At 56.4% G+C, this 12,295-nt stretch overlaps 1 protein-coding gene across 3 annotated transcripts in view; it reads right to left on the reverse strand.

The window, feature by feature from the left end:
* The window catches only part of DSCAML1 (DS cell adhesion molecule like 1), a 100,991-nt gene that overhangs the window by 24,152 nt on the left and 64,544 nt on the right, over positions 1-12,295 (reverse strand). For 2 of the 3 annotated variants that reach the window (XM_027655384.1, XM_027655383.1), the window contains exons 4-8: positions 6,856-7,002; positions 5,284-5,562; positions 4,340-4,615; positions 3,521-3,817; positions 1,236-1,508 (exon numbers count right to left, since the gene is read on the reverse strand). In XM_027655384.1, coding sequence (XP_027511185.1) covers positions 1,236-1,508; positions 3,521-3,817; positions 4,340-4,615; positions 5,284-5,562; positions 6,856-7,002 — 1,272 coding nt within the window. Of the gene's footprint in view, positions 1-1,235; positions 1,509-3,520; positions 3,818-4,339; positions 4,616-5,283; positions 5,563-6,855; positions 7,003-12,295 lie in introns of those variants that run through there. The other variant, XM_027655385.1, reaches the window with a different exon arrangement.

A 12,295-nucleotide genomic window follows, 5' to 3' on the forward strand; every position in this document is an offset into this window, starting at 1 on the left:
CCCTGGATGAGCAGCGTGCCACTGGCCCTCACCGTGCTGCCACCCGCCCACCTTCCTCAGCCCATCACCAGCCACCAAGCGAGGCAGGAAATCCAGACTGGGAAGGGTTCACTAGCAGCTGCTTCCCAGAATACACAGATCCTCAGCTGAACTTGAGCATCCTGCACCCTCCGACGGCCCCTCCCAGCGAATCCCATTATTGGGCTGTGCACACACATCCCCAGATGCTCTCCCCGCACCAGCCTTGCCCGTCCCAGTTGTCCCAAGACAAGACCAGCATCTCTGGCCTCTTTTCAAGCCCTGAGGCTCCACATAGACAGGGATTTAAATAAGGTGAGGAAAGCAGGGCTGGCCATGCCCTGCAGACCCAAGGGGCAAGAAGACCTCCTCACACTGCCCTTAGACAGGTTATCCACAGCCTGCCCTTCCCTTTGGAAAGCCTTGGAGAAGAGCGTTAGCTAATCAAGTGGCAGCATCTCTAATCAGCTTGATGCACTCCCTCCCTAACCTGATTCCTAATAAGAAAATGGTGGCTGGGAGGGGAGGGAGCGGGATCAGAGTAAATCCAGTCCACGGATACCCCACTGGGCGAGAGGGAGGACGACAATTGGCCTGCTCTGTCCCCAGTGCTGCTGTGTTTGTCTAAATGATTTACTGCAAACACCGAGCTGGCGACGGGCAGAGACGACCCGACAACTCTGAGGACGGAGATACGGGAGCACCGCGCGCTCCCAGCGCAATCTCAGCCAGTCACTGGGAGGGAATGCATCCGGCTCAATTCATTAGGACTGATAGCTCCCTCAATGGGGCTGAATAATTGATGGCCTGGAGAAGCTTTTAAGATGTTCTGTGCACTCGGAAGACCGAGAGTATTATTTTTTTAAAAGCTAGCACACACAGAAAAACATTGGTGAAGGTGATCCAAGCAAAGGTTAGATGTTTTAATACGTTATGTTTACACCATAAATCCTTGCTCCATCACTTGTAAGGGGAAATGGATACGGTGTGGCTCGGGGCAGCTGCCGGAGAGCAGGCAGGACCAGGTAGCCGCTCCGGCAGGAGCTGAGCCATTTCCTGAGGGCTCCCATCCCCAGTGACTACGGAGCACAGCCACCACCTAGCCATGGAGTTCCCTGTGTGATGCTCCTCTGCCTCCATCCCGCCGCAGGGACATCCCCAACGCAACCTGGCTGAGTTCTCCACCCCACCCAGGGAAAGCCTGTCCAGCTGCTTACCTTTGACGGTGACGTGGACGCTCTGGCTGATGGAGAGCTGGGGCTGGATCAGCACGCTGCACAGGTACTCTCCTTCATCCATGCCTTTCTGGACGTCCATCAGCTTCAGAGTCCCGTTCTCAAAGACCACTTGGCGGTGGTTATCGGGCAGCAGCAAAGAGTCCTTGTACCACTTGATGGAGTAATAGGGGTACCCGATCACCCTGCAGTTGATGAAAGTGTCCCTACCCGCTACCGCTGTTATGTTCTTCATGGCTCGGATGCTCGGGGGACCTACATATTTGGGAGGAAGGAAGAGGCAGGCTAGGTTAATTCCGAAGGGCGGTTTGCTTGCATGCAGATCTGCTGCTATTTCGGAGCGAGCTTCACAGGCAGAGGAGGTAACCAGAGCATTTGGGAGCCAGCCTGGTTTGGGTGAGGAGCCGGCACGGGCTCCTCTCAGCGCGTGTGGGGAAAGCCGCTCATCGGCTGCAACCTCCAGCTACAGCTACTCGCACACACCTGCAAACAGGGATGTGCTCCTGGGTCACAGCCTCACTTCAAACAGCAGATCCCACCCCGGTTTTGCAGGTACAACCCTAGTGCTGGGGAAGTTGAGCTTGCACACACCACCACTGCCCATCAGAGGAGGCTGGATGGTGTGTGAAGTGTGGTGTGTTTCTGCAACGGGCACTGTGGCCACCCAGCAAGCACACTTCCACCTGGCTCCTCTGGCAGCACCCTCAGTCATGGGAGCTGTGGGAGAGATGGGGAGCACTCCCCCACTATCACAGCCCCTCTCTGTCTCTCCCAGAAGGAAGCTGCCTCTTGCCAAACATCCTTGTCAAGAGCTGCTACGGGAACCTGACTTCCACTGGCACACGTACTTCACCTCCTCTAAACCCCACCTTTCTGAGCCCCTCATTGCCAGCCTGGGTATCACTGAAAAGCCTGACAGCCACCAGTTTTTGGCTGGCTCTGGTGCTGCCTAAGGACCACGAGAATGCTGCAGGTGAGCCTGTAAATGAGAGGTTTCATGCATCGATAATTACATTGTTCTCCCAGCCGCTGCATAAAATAGCAAAGTAATCTAAAGATTAACCCTGTCTTGACTCCTTGTCCTGAGGGCGTAGCAGGATAACAGCTTAACAGACACTCAGGATCAGCTGAGGGACGGTGTTTCTCATTCTACCACATATTAAGGGAAGGAGCAGGAAAAAAGGAATTAGCATCTCACTCTGTAACCATGTCTTGGGCCTGTCTGAGGGACATGCTCCGTGCCAGGGAAAAAGAAACCTGAATCTTATCTAGTGACAGCCCATCAAGAGCTGAGAGAGGGGAAGAAAGGGAGACAAGGGAACATCCACATTGAAAACGCTGCTCTGGCTTCTCACGGCTGAGGGATGAACTTGCTCCAAATTCAGCAGTAAACAGCAGCAAAATTCCGACTCTCCTGGGATCCCAGCCAAAAAGCCACTAGATCCATTTCAAACCTGAGACACAGACAAACACAGCCCTTCAACCCTCGTTCTCAGCAGACAAATAAATGCTCCCTTATCTTGTCTCGCTCCCACCTGTAAGCCCGGGAGCTTTAATTGGGGATTATTAATGGGCAGGGGTTTACACCATACCCCGTGCCTGAGAGCGCTCCCCGGAACGCACCGAGCAACACGCTCCAGCCGTAATAACACGGTGATTAACGCGGCCATGGTTTTTAGCAGACAAAGAAAATACAGACATGACAAATCAAAGCTCATTTTCCACGATTTCACGTGCTGCCTCATCATCGTTTGTCATGGAGATCCCTGTGCCGGCGGGCGCGGTGGCTGCCAGGGAGTCGGGCTCCTCTTGGGAATGGGAGATGGTTGGGAGAGCACAGGGGGCCTGGGACACTTCTGTGCCCATCACCACCTTCTCTGTGCATGGGGTCCCTTGGGAGGTGTCTGCCCACCCTGTGCAGACCTCAAGGTAGTGGCTTGGGGGATGAGAGTGAACACCAGTGGGGAGAGTGCTGCACTTTGGCCCCTCCAAATTCAAGCTCCAGCTCTTCAAGACTCTGGAATTGCTTTCCACTTTGGTAAACTCCCTGCTTTAAGCATTGGAGAGTCTCAACCCCAAGGGCAGGTGTGTGAGTGAGTGGGGCAGGAGCAAGGGGGGAGACTCAGGGAATGAGGTTGGGGTAGCCAGGGAGACCCACATGGCTGGGAAGAGGAGGGAGAGGCGACGAGGAACGACCAGCTGGGGAACAGAACAAAACCAAAAGCCCAGTAAAAGTCCTATTCTGATATTTAAAAGTAGACAGGCACCTCTTACGTTTATTCGCGCTTGGTATTCGGCGCTGCCCACCGAGTTCCGCGCGGTGCACCGGTACACGCCGCCGTCCTTGATCTGCGGGCTGGTCACGTTCATGTGGCTCACGGTGGTGCCGTCCGACATGGTGTACTGGTTGGAGCGGTGCCCGCTGTCCCGCGGGATGGGCTCGTCGTCCAGCGCCCAGGTGACGGTCGGCGGCGGGGCCCCCTTGGCGGCACACATCAGGGAGAACTGCTCCCCGGGGTTGACCACCTTCTCGCTGAAGGAGGAGACGATGCGGGGGGTCCCATCTGGGGGGCACCCAGCGGGACGGGGGTCAGCGAGTGGCAGCCACAGGCAGCAGCAGTCACCCACTGACGGGACGGTGTTGAGCTCCCACCTGGAGCGGGAGCCCCGGTTCAGCCAGGAGAGGAGCCCAGCCAGCGACACACCAGCATCCCTGTCACAGAGATGCTGAGAGGAGTGAGGGGATGTACAGGTTGATACAGACACTGGCTCGAGGGGACAGCTCCCTTGGCACAGCCCATCCCTTATCCAAACACTCCGGATCAGGGAGGGTTGTCTGGTGAATGGAGGTGCCTTGGCCCAGGGACTGGGGATGGCAAGTCAACATTTATTTTGGTCCTTCCCTGTCCTGGTCATGCTATGTCCCTGCTGACAGCACACAGAGCCCACCGAGCAGGCTGGGAGCAGCCTGACCCCAGGACCCCCACCCCAGCAGGTCTCACTGCCCCCCAGATGCACACAAAGGATCCAGTGTCCCCTCAGAGAGGGGCAGAGGAAAAAGCCCCCACCCCAGGGAGCCAGCTCACCCTCCAGCGTGATGATGGAGAAGTCCTGTGCCGTCTGGGACTTGCGGGTGGCGAAGCACTGGTAGGCCCCAGAGTGGCTCTTCTGGGCGGCCGTGATGAGGAGGGTCTCGTTGCTGATGCCCCGGATGGAGATGTAGTCATCCACCGCCACCAGGTCCGTGTTGCGGTACCAGCGGATGACGTACTCGGGGGACCCGCTGAGGGCACAAGAGAGGATGACGGTGCTGCCGATGCCTGTTTTGAGCTTCTTTGGTGTGAGGGTCACACGCAGAGGGTCTGTGAGAGAGGGAGAGCAGTGAGGCGTTGGCAGTGCCGCGGGGGGCAGCTCATCCCTACTGTGCTCTCCCTGCTTTCCCTGCCCTGGAAGCGCCAGCCTGGCTATGCGTAAAATGTCACCGCACAATGAGGCAGGTGGCCCTGCCGCCATCCTCGCTGCTGACAGCCCCTGCTTTTAACATGAGCCCCAGGCACCCAGCAGGGGTACTCTGGGGAGGTGGCAGGATGACTGGAAGAAGCTGTGGTCAGTGTGATGGGGACAGTGCTGAGCTGGGGACATCCTGTGCTCACCACTGCTGCTCCAGGTAAGGCAGGCACAGTGGCTCTGGTACTGCCAGGATCCCGGTGACAGGAGGAACCCCAGGGAAAACAGCACGTGATAAATACTTGGCCTGCCCAGATGGTATTTACTGTTTGGCTAGAGCTTATTTTATGTAAATCAACACAAATTTTATGTAAATCAACAAAGCAAAGCACAGAGTCACCCAACACATTGGACACGTGCAAGACACTGGCATCCAGCACGCGACACACCACACCAAAATACAAGGCTTGTTATTTACACAGCTGCATAAAACCTTTAAGGCTTCGAATTGACAAAGGGTTTATGCTTCAGAAGGCAGCAGGACCAAGCCCCCCACGCCCCGCTCCTCCCCACCCGCTCTCACCTATGACCGTGAGGGTCCCCGTGACCTCTGCGGAGCCGAAGGTGTTGGTCACCTCGCAGATGTAGGTCCCGCTGTCCTCCACGCGCAGGTCGCTGATGGTCAGGCCCGTGATGCGCTTGGTCCAGCGGCTGTCGGGGGGGAGCGGCCGCCCGTCCTTGATCCACCGCACGGCCGGGTTGGGGTAGCCCGAGGCGATGCAGGGCAGCTCCACCAGCCGGCCAGCCTTCACCTCCCTGGACTGGAAGCTGTCTAGCATCGTGGGGATGGACTCTGCTGGGTCTGGGATCAGAGAGGAATTGGGCTCACCCCGCGAAGAGGAGCAGAGGTGTCTCCCCTCTGCCACGGTGACACCGGTAGCATCGTGCCCTATCAGCATCATCCCTGAGAGGTTGGCTCTCCCCATCCCCACGAGCTGGCAGGAGTGCAGGATGCCAGCCACATCCTTGCTGAGCATAGGGTGCCCTGTCCCACTTGTCCAGCACAGCTTTCAGCAGCCAGGACAACAGGCTTGCGGGAGAGGTGGGAGGGAAAACACATCTTACTAGCTGATGGGAGGAATAAACTCAGCACCGGAGGAATTACTCAAGGTGACACCTAATTGGTGCAAAATACACAAATTCTGTGGCACATTTCAAAATTTACAAGCAAAAGGGCCCATCAGGCAGCTGGGAAAGGAGAAAATTAATCACTAAGTCTCAGGCGTGAAATTAAATTCCAGGGGAAAGAAACCTCTTTCATTACTCCCAAGCAGAAGTAAAACGCCGTGACGTGTAAATAATGACAGCGACCAGGAGGGGACAGGGCCAGATCGAAGAGCATGGACTGGGGATGACACACCCAGCGATGCCCATGCACTGCTGGGATGCGTGGCAGGACTGGAACGGACAGGACACAGGGCCCTTGGGTCTCTAAGAGGCAAGGACCTGGCCATCCCAGACCCCTTCCCTATCTGGGAATTCCTCATAGGAATTAACCCTATGAGGGGTTAATTCAAGGAGCCGGTGTGGGAGCTGCCACCTGTGCACCCGAGGATGGAAAAAGCACATGGCAGAGCACCGAGCGCGGCTGCGAGTCGGGCGAACTCCCTCCCTCCCGAGCGGAGTAATTTGGGCAGTGAGCGGAGCCGGGAGCGCCCCGAGACACCCGGCACTCTGGACTGCACTGCCTCCGCCGCAGTATCGCTTGCATGTTCGTCACATCGCGTCAGGCTGCTCACATCGCGGGCTGTCACAGCGCATCGCCTCGCGCCCCATCGCCCCGCGCCCGCGGTGACGCGGCGCTGCCGCCGCCCAGCACGGCGGGGCTGCGGTCGGGGGGCACGGGTGAGGCAGCGTGAACCCCCCGTGCGGCCCCGACCGGACTTCACACCCCCCCACACTGGGATGTCCCCTCGCTGCAGGGACCCGAGGTGGCAGTGCCATTGCTCCCTGCGCGTCATGGGAGAATGGCACTGCCGTAGGCAGGCAGGGGAGCAGGTTTCAGGTAGGGCTGGACCCCCTCCTGGGCACAGGACCCCCTCCCGGGCACAGGATCCCCCCCCTCTTGCCCACATTGCCAGCACCACGTGCTCACCTGAGACAGAGAGCCGGGCTCCGTTGCTCTGTCGCGTCTCCCCGCTGTACTTGTGCTTGGTGATACACCTGTAGGTGGACAAGGCATCTTCCTTCTGCACGTCCGATATGTACAAACCTCCATAAGAAGTAATAAAAAACCTATTTTCTGGAGACACAAAGGGAGGGGAAGAGTGAGCGAGCCAGCCCTGACCGCGGGCTGAGAACCCGGGTCAGGCAGAGCCCCTGCACTCCGGGCAGGCACTGGAGCCACGGCACGGAAAGAGGGACCTTCCTCCACCTCCCTGCACCTCTGCCACACTGGGGTGCAGCTCTGGTTGAAGTTTCAGGCAGGCTGGTGAAGTTGGGTGAGCCTCACGTGTGCAACAGCAGCCCCCGCGTTTGTGGGCACATCACTCGCCCTGGGCACACACACTTGCCCAGGTGTAAAGGTGGGCTTGGGGTGTCCTTACACACTCCAGGCACTCCCAGGGCTTGGACTCAGCCACGCCGTGGCCACAGAGGGCGAGGAGAGCGTGTGGCACGATGCTCTGGCACATGCTGCTGCGCACACGCTGCTCCGCCGCGGTGCCACGCGCTCCATAGCAACGCCGCAATTAAAAGTGAATCCGTCCCGCTGAGTTAATAATTAGCTTAACTTACTTAGAAGCATGTGAAAACAAATAAGGGCTCGAGCTGATGTTTGAGCCCCGGGAGGAGGGTGGTGGGAGAGCAGGCAGGGCAGCACGGCCCCGGCAGCACTGCTGGAGCAGCCCCCTCTCCAGTCAGTGGATTTTGGAGCCTGGCACCTGTGGAAAGGAGTCTTTGGCTGGCTCATGACCACTGCAATTCATCATGAATAATAACAGTAATTAACACGAATAGAAAGACCTGTGTAGTGGCTACATGGGGTGCAGGGTAAGCTGAGGCTCTGGAGAGAAGTTTCCTGCCCACCTGGAAAGCCTTTTGCCCTGTCCCGCTGTGACAGCAAGGTTTTCACCCCAGGTTCCGCGGGGCTTTGGGGTTTATTCCAGCACCAGCCGCAGGTGGGATGAAGTGCTCTGTCTGCTTGGCTGCACCGTGCTGCCAGCCAAACCACCCCCTACCAAACCCCGTGATTGCAGAGATGCAGAAGGTAATTTAGTGGAGCTGAATGCGCCGAGTGGAAACCTTTAAACCCAGCCTTTAAATCAGCAATGGTTGCAAATGACTCCCTCAAGTCCCTCACAATGCCTGGTAAGCCAGGATCTAGCCAATGAGGCCAAAGAGTTGGTTTTTCTTCCAGCACCTTTTCAAAGCACCCAGATATTCTCAATTAAGTCAGAAGAGCATAGTGGTCAAACTCATAAGAGCAGAATAAACATGGGTGAGATAGAGGACAAGAGGCAGATGTTCCCAGAGCAGCCTGGTTCCCCCATCCTGGGGCAGGACCCCATGCCCAATCCCACAAGTGCTGCAGGTGACAGACCAGCAGAAAACAGGGATCTTCACCCAGGGAACCAGACTGTGCCCCTGGCACAGAGCTGGCTGTGCTGGCACTACCCATTCTAGCTGTGGCTTAGCCAGATGTGCAGGTTTGACTTTAATTGCTTGATACAAGAGTATGAGGGGCTCCAAACAGCAAAGAAATTAATAATAATGCCAGCCAACTGTGGCTAACAGAGGCACCCTGTGCTGATCCTCCCTGGAAGCAGAGTGGGCAGTCCCATGGGACGCAGGGGGGGGCCATTCCTACACCTCCAGCAACACCCCTATGTCTCCATTCCTGCTGGGAGAGATCAGGGGGCTCCCCAGCCAAAACCTCAGGCATGGTTTTGCCTCCACCCTACGGTATGGCAACACCAGTATGCAACTGGGACCAGATGCTCAGCGGCACAAGCTTCACGCTCCGCTGGCACCCGGAGCCGAGGGATCCGTACAGACCCTGCGGAAGGGCAGGGGGAGTGGTCCCACAGCACTGAAATAACATGCAAATCAGACATTAATTTTTCATCTCCCATCAAACCAGTAAGCGAAGAGCATTGGCTGCACTGGAATTTGAGATGGGGGGAGCCGGTTTCCATGGTAACGGGGCTGTATTTTGCAAAGTGCCGGCAGCCCCAACCCACACCCCCACATGCGGCCGTGCATGGGTAACCACAGCCCTGGGCTGCCGTGCTCCAGCCTGGGAACAAAGCCTGGTGCCCAAGATCAAGGCTCCAAGATGGAGTTTGAGTCGTAACACCCAGCCCAGAGACAGGAATGGGCTGAAAACCTGCAAGTTGAGTACCCACACCCCCACCACGGAGCCACGGGAGGCATCTGCCCCTCACAAGCCACGGCTGTGGTGATGCTGTTATGTTACATGTAAGATCTACCCAATCTGACAGCACAGCTTCCTTCGGGTTTTTTTTTCCTGCGAAGGGACAAGTAACTCGGTCGAGGAACGTCGTGCTGGTTCAGGGGAGATGCGGGGCAGTAATTGATGTGAGCGGCTCCGACAGACCTCACCGGAGTGACTTATTGCTGAGTGTGCTACTGAGATTAACGCCGAAGGTCGGCAAATAAAATCAGATCTTTCTGCCTGCCAGGAGGTGGAAAAGCTTTACGGGAAGCAGAGGATTAAGTACATCCGTGGCCAGTCTGGAGCGATGCACCTCTAATAACTCTTCCAGCCAGACTTGAGCTGCTGCCTTTGGAGCTGCCTCACCAAAGCCACCACCAAAGCCCTCGGCTCAAATGCAGCCAAGAGCCCACCAGGAGCTAAATTCCACCTAAATTCCCAGGAGCTCTCCCCTCACCTGGGGAAAGGTACCAGGCTGAGAGGGGAGCTCTCCTGCATGGTGAACATCAGGAGGGTCTCGCTGAGTACACACAGACACACATTTGCTGTTACCAAACTCCTCTCCTGCAACCAGCTGCCAGTGGTGGCCGTGAGACCCCAGCATCATTCCCGAGGGCCTTCCAATTCCGAGAGAAAGATTACAGTCGATGCAGGTTACCAGCTCCTGCTCTATCCAATATAGATTTATCAAAACAACAGGGTCAGGGCTTCAGGAGGGAGCACGTTTTATAGTTCATAAGACTAATGAGATAACTTTCCCTTGGTGCTGCTGGAGAATCAATAGGTGCCAGCGTTTATGAATTAGCCATACTCGGAGCATGTGCATCCCAAGGCATCCCGGACAAATCCAATAACTGCTTGGTGCTATTTCTGGCCACGTTTAAAGTGACAAACTCCTCCCGGGGGGGAAGGCACGGAGGGGGAAGCCCCAAAGAGCAAAGCCTGTAATTTTCCACCGCTGCCATAGTGGCACTTTCCTGCTGCGGCTGCTGTTCCAGGATGCCATTTGCCCGGCATGGAGCTCACCTGGGGACAAGGAACATCCACAGAAAACATAACCAGGATGGAAACTCCTGCCCATTTTGTGGCACAACACGGCACGGCACCGCTCACCACCTCCTGAGCTCTGGGGTGCAGCACCCAGCTGGGCAGGGGACACGGGGCAGAGGGGCGGGCTGGTGTCGATGGCCACGCACCAGAGCTGCCTTTCATCTCAGCAGGCTGAGCCCAGCTCATGCCACGGCAAATGCTGAGAGCAGAGGGGCCCTGGACCAGGAACCGAGATTAAAGCTCCATCCATCCCTCCCTCACGGAGATGTTAAAGAGGAGCCACGACTCGAGCCCAGTACAAATTCCATATGAAGCGCACGATATCTGACAGATTTATTTACGTGTTTGCCTGCCGTGGGGATCCCAGGGGAGGCGTACGGCTGTCACCACTCCCAGCCCTTCCAAAGGCAGCACAGCTCTCCTGCAGAGCTGAGCTGGCACTGCTGTGTACCCAGCCAAAGATTCCCACCTGGAAGTCATGGGCACCTGTAATGTGACCAACGCCAGCTGAACAAACAGCTCAGGCTTTGCACCGAGGGGCTCCCTCTCTCCTCCTCATCCTCCTCCTCCAAAAGCAGCGGCCCTTCTCCTGAGGAAAGGACCTGCTGGCTGCTGCTGGAGGCTGCGGAGCCAGAGCAGGGGGAACAGCAAAGGAGGGGAGGAAATCGGGAAGTCATGACGGGCTTTCTGCCTCCCCTCCTTAATCTCCTTTATAAGCACGGCTCCATCTCCTCCCGTTACAGGATTAACACCCATCCCTCATTCTCCTCCCGCAACAAGATTTTATTTCTAATTACACTGCAATAAAACTGGGCGCGCTCCCAGGGCGCCTTCCAAATGACTTGTCGACACTCTGCGAGATTGGATCCTACTCGGGCCTGTTTCCGGCACCTCTGCCTGCTGTTCATTAGGCATGCATGAGGGAGAGGGTTTAAGAATGGAATTACATTTAAATGGCTTTTCTGAGAGGGAGAGATGAAACAAGAGAGAGAGAAGAGAGAAGCAGGAAAGGTTTAGAAGGAGGGTGTCATTGTCACCTCCCTGTCACGCTGCTGCCCGGCAGATGCTGTGCCAGGTCCCTGCTGCCAGTGCTCCAGGGACCTGACAAGTCAATAAATACAAAAGGGAACACTGAGGGGGCTTTCTGAGCATCAAATTTCTACAAGAGGCTGGCAGCCAGGGGAGTGTGGCACTGAGTATTGTCACCCTGCCCTGTGGGGTGCCCAGGACACTGGAGGTTCTGCCGGGGGCATCTCTGTCACTTCACTCTCGGTGCCATGGCTTTGCCACCTGCATTTCTCTCTCTCTGGGCAATGAAGGTGTAAGAGAAGTTCTGATTTTGAGCATGGGAAGCTTTTTGGGAGGGAAAATCCAAGGTGCATTTCAGAGCCATCCAGGTAGGTGCTTAAGGAAGCCACAAACGCTGATTACATTTCACCTGAGACAATGATCAATGGTGTTGTTTCAGCAGTGTTTGATACATCTGTGCAGTGGCTCCAGATGTTTTCCATCCCCACTGGACTCACTGGCAGTGGGCAGTTGCTGCTACCTGGATGCTGCTTCCCAGATACAGGCTCACAAGTCAGCAAAATTGGGAAAACAGATGTTAGGAAAGATCTCTCTCTATTAGCTCCCTCAGAAGTGAGGTATCCTGCAGGGCTGGCAGGAGTTATTAAATCAAGAGTCATTATTTACCCAAGGGCCAGTCTCGCAAGTCATGTTCCTAGAAGTAAATCCGGAATTACGCTGCCCACGGAGCTGGATTCACACGGGCACGAGGGAGAGCACAGTTTGCCTCTCCGGGTTCTAATCCACCTCTGAGTCACCCGAGCGCTTGGCAGCGAAACCGAGCAGTGTTTGGGGACACTTTCATTTGTTTGCGTTGCGCAAGCGACTTTGGGAATGACACACTTCCACCGAACCAGAGCACGGGGGAGGAGGAATCCCCCGGATGGGGGCCTGGGGGCCGGGGCTCACCCCCTGCACCGCCCACCGGCCACGCTGGCACTGCCAAAGGAGGAGGAATTAATCTCCCGAGGTGGTCCGGAGACGCCTAATACCAGCAGAAAATTACAGAACAGGATGAAGA

Source organism: Corapipo altera, unplaced genomic scaffold (genome assembly GCF_003945725.1).
Source record: "Corapipo altera isolate COAL_440 unplaced genomic scaffold, ASM394572v1 71, whole genome shotgun sequence".
Taxonomy (NCBI): Eukaryota; Metazoa; Chordata; class Aves; order Passeriformes; family Pipridae; genus Corapipo; species Corapipo altera.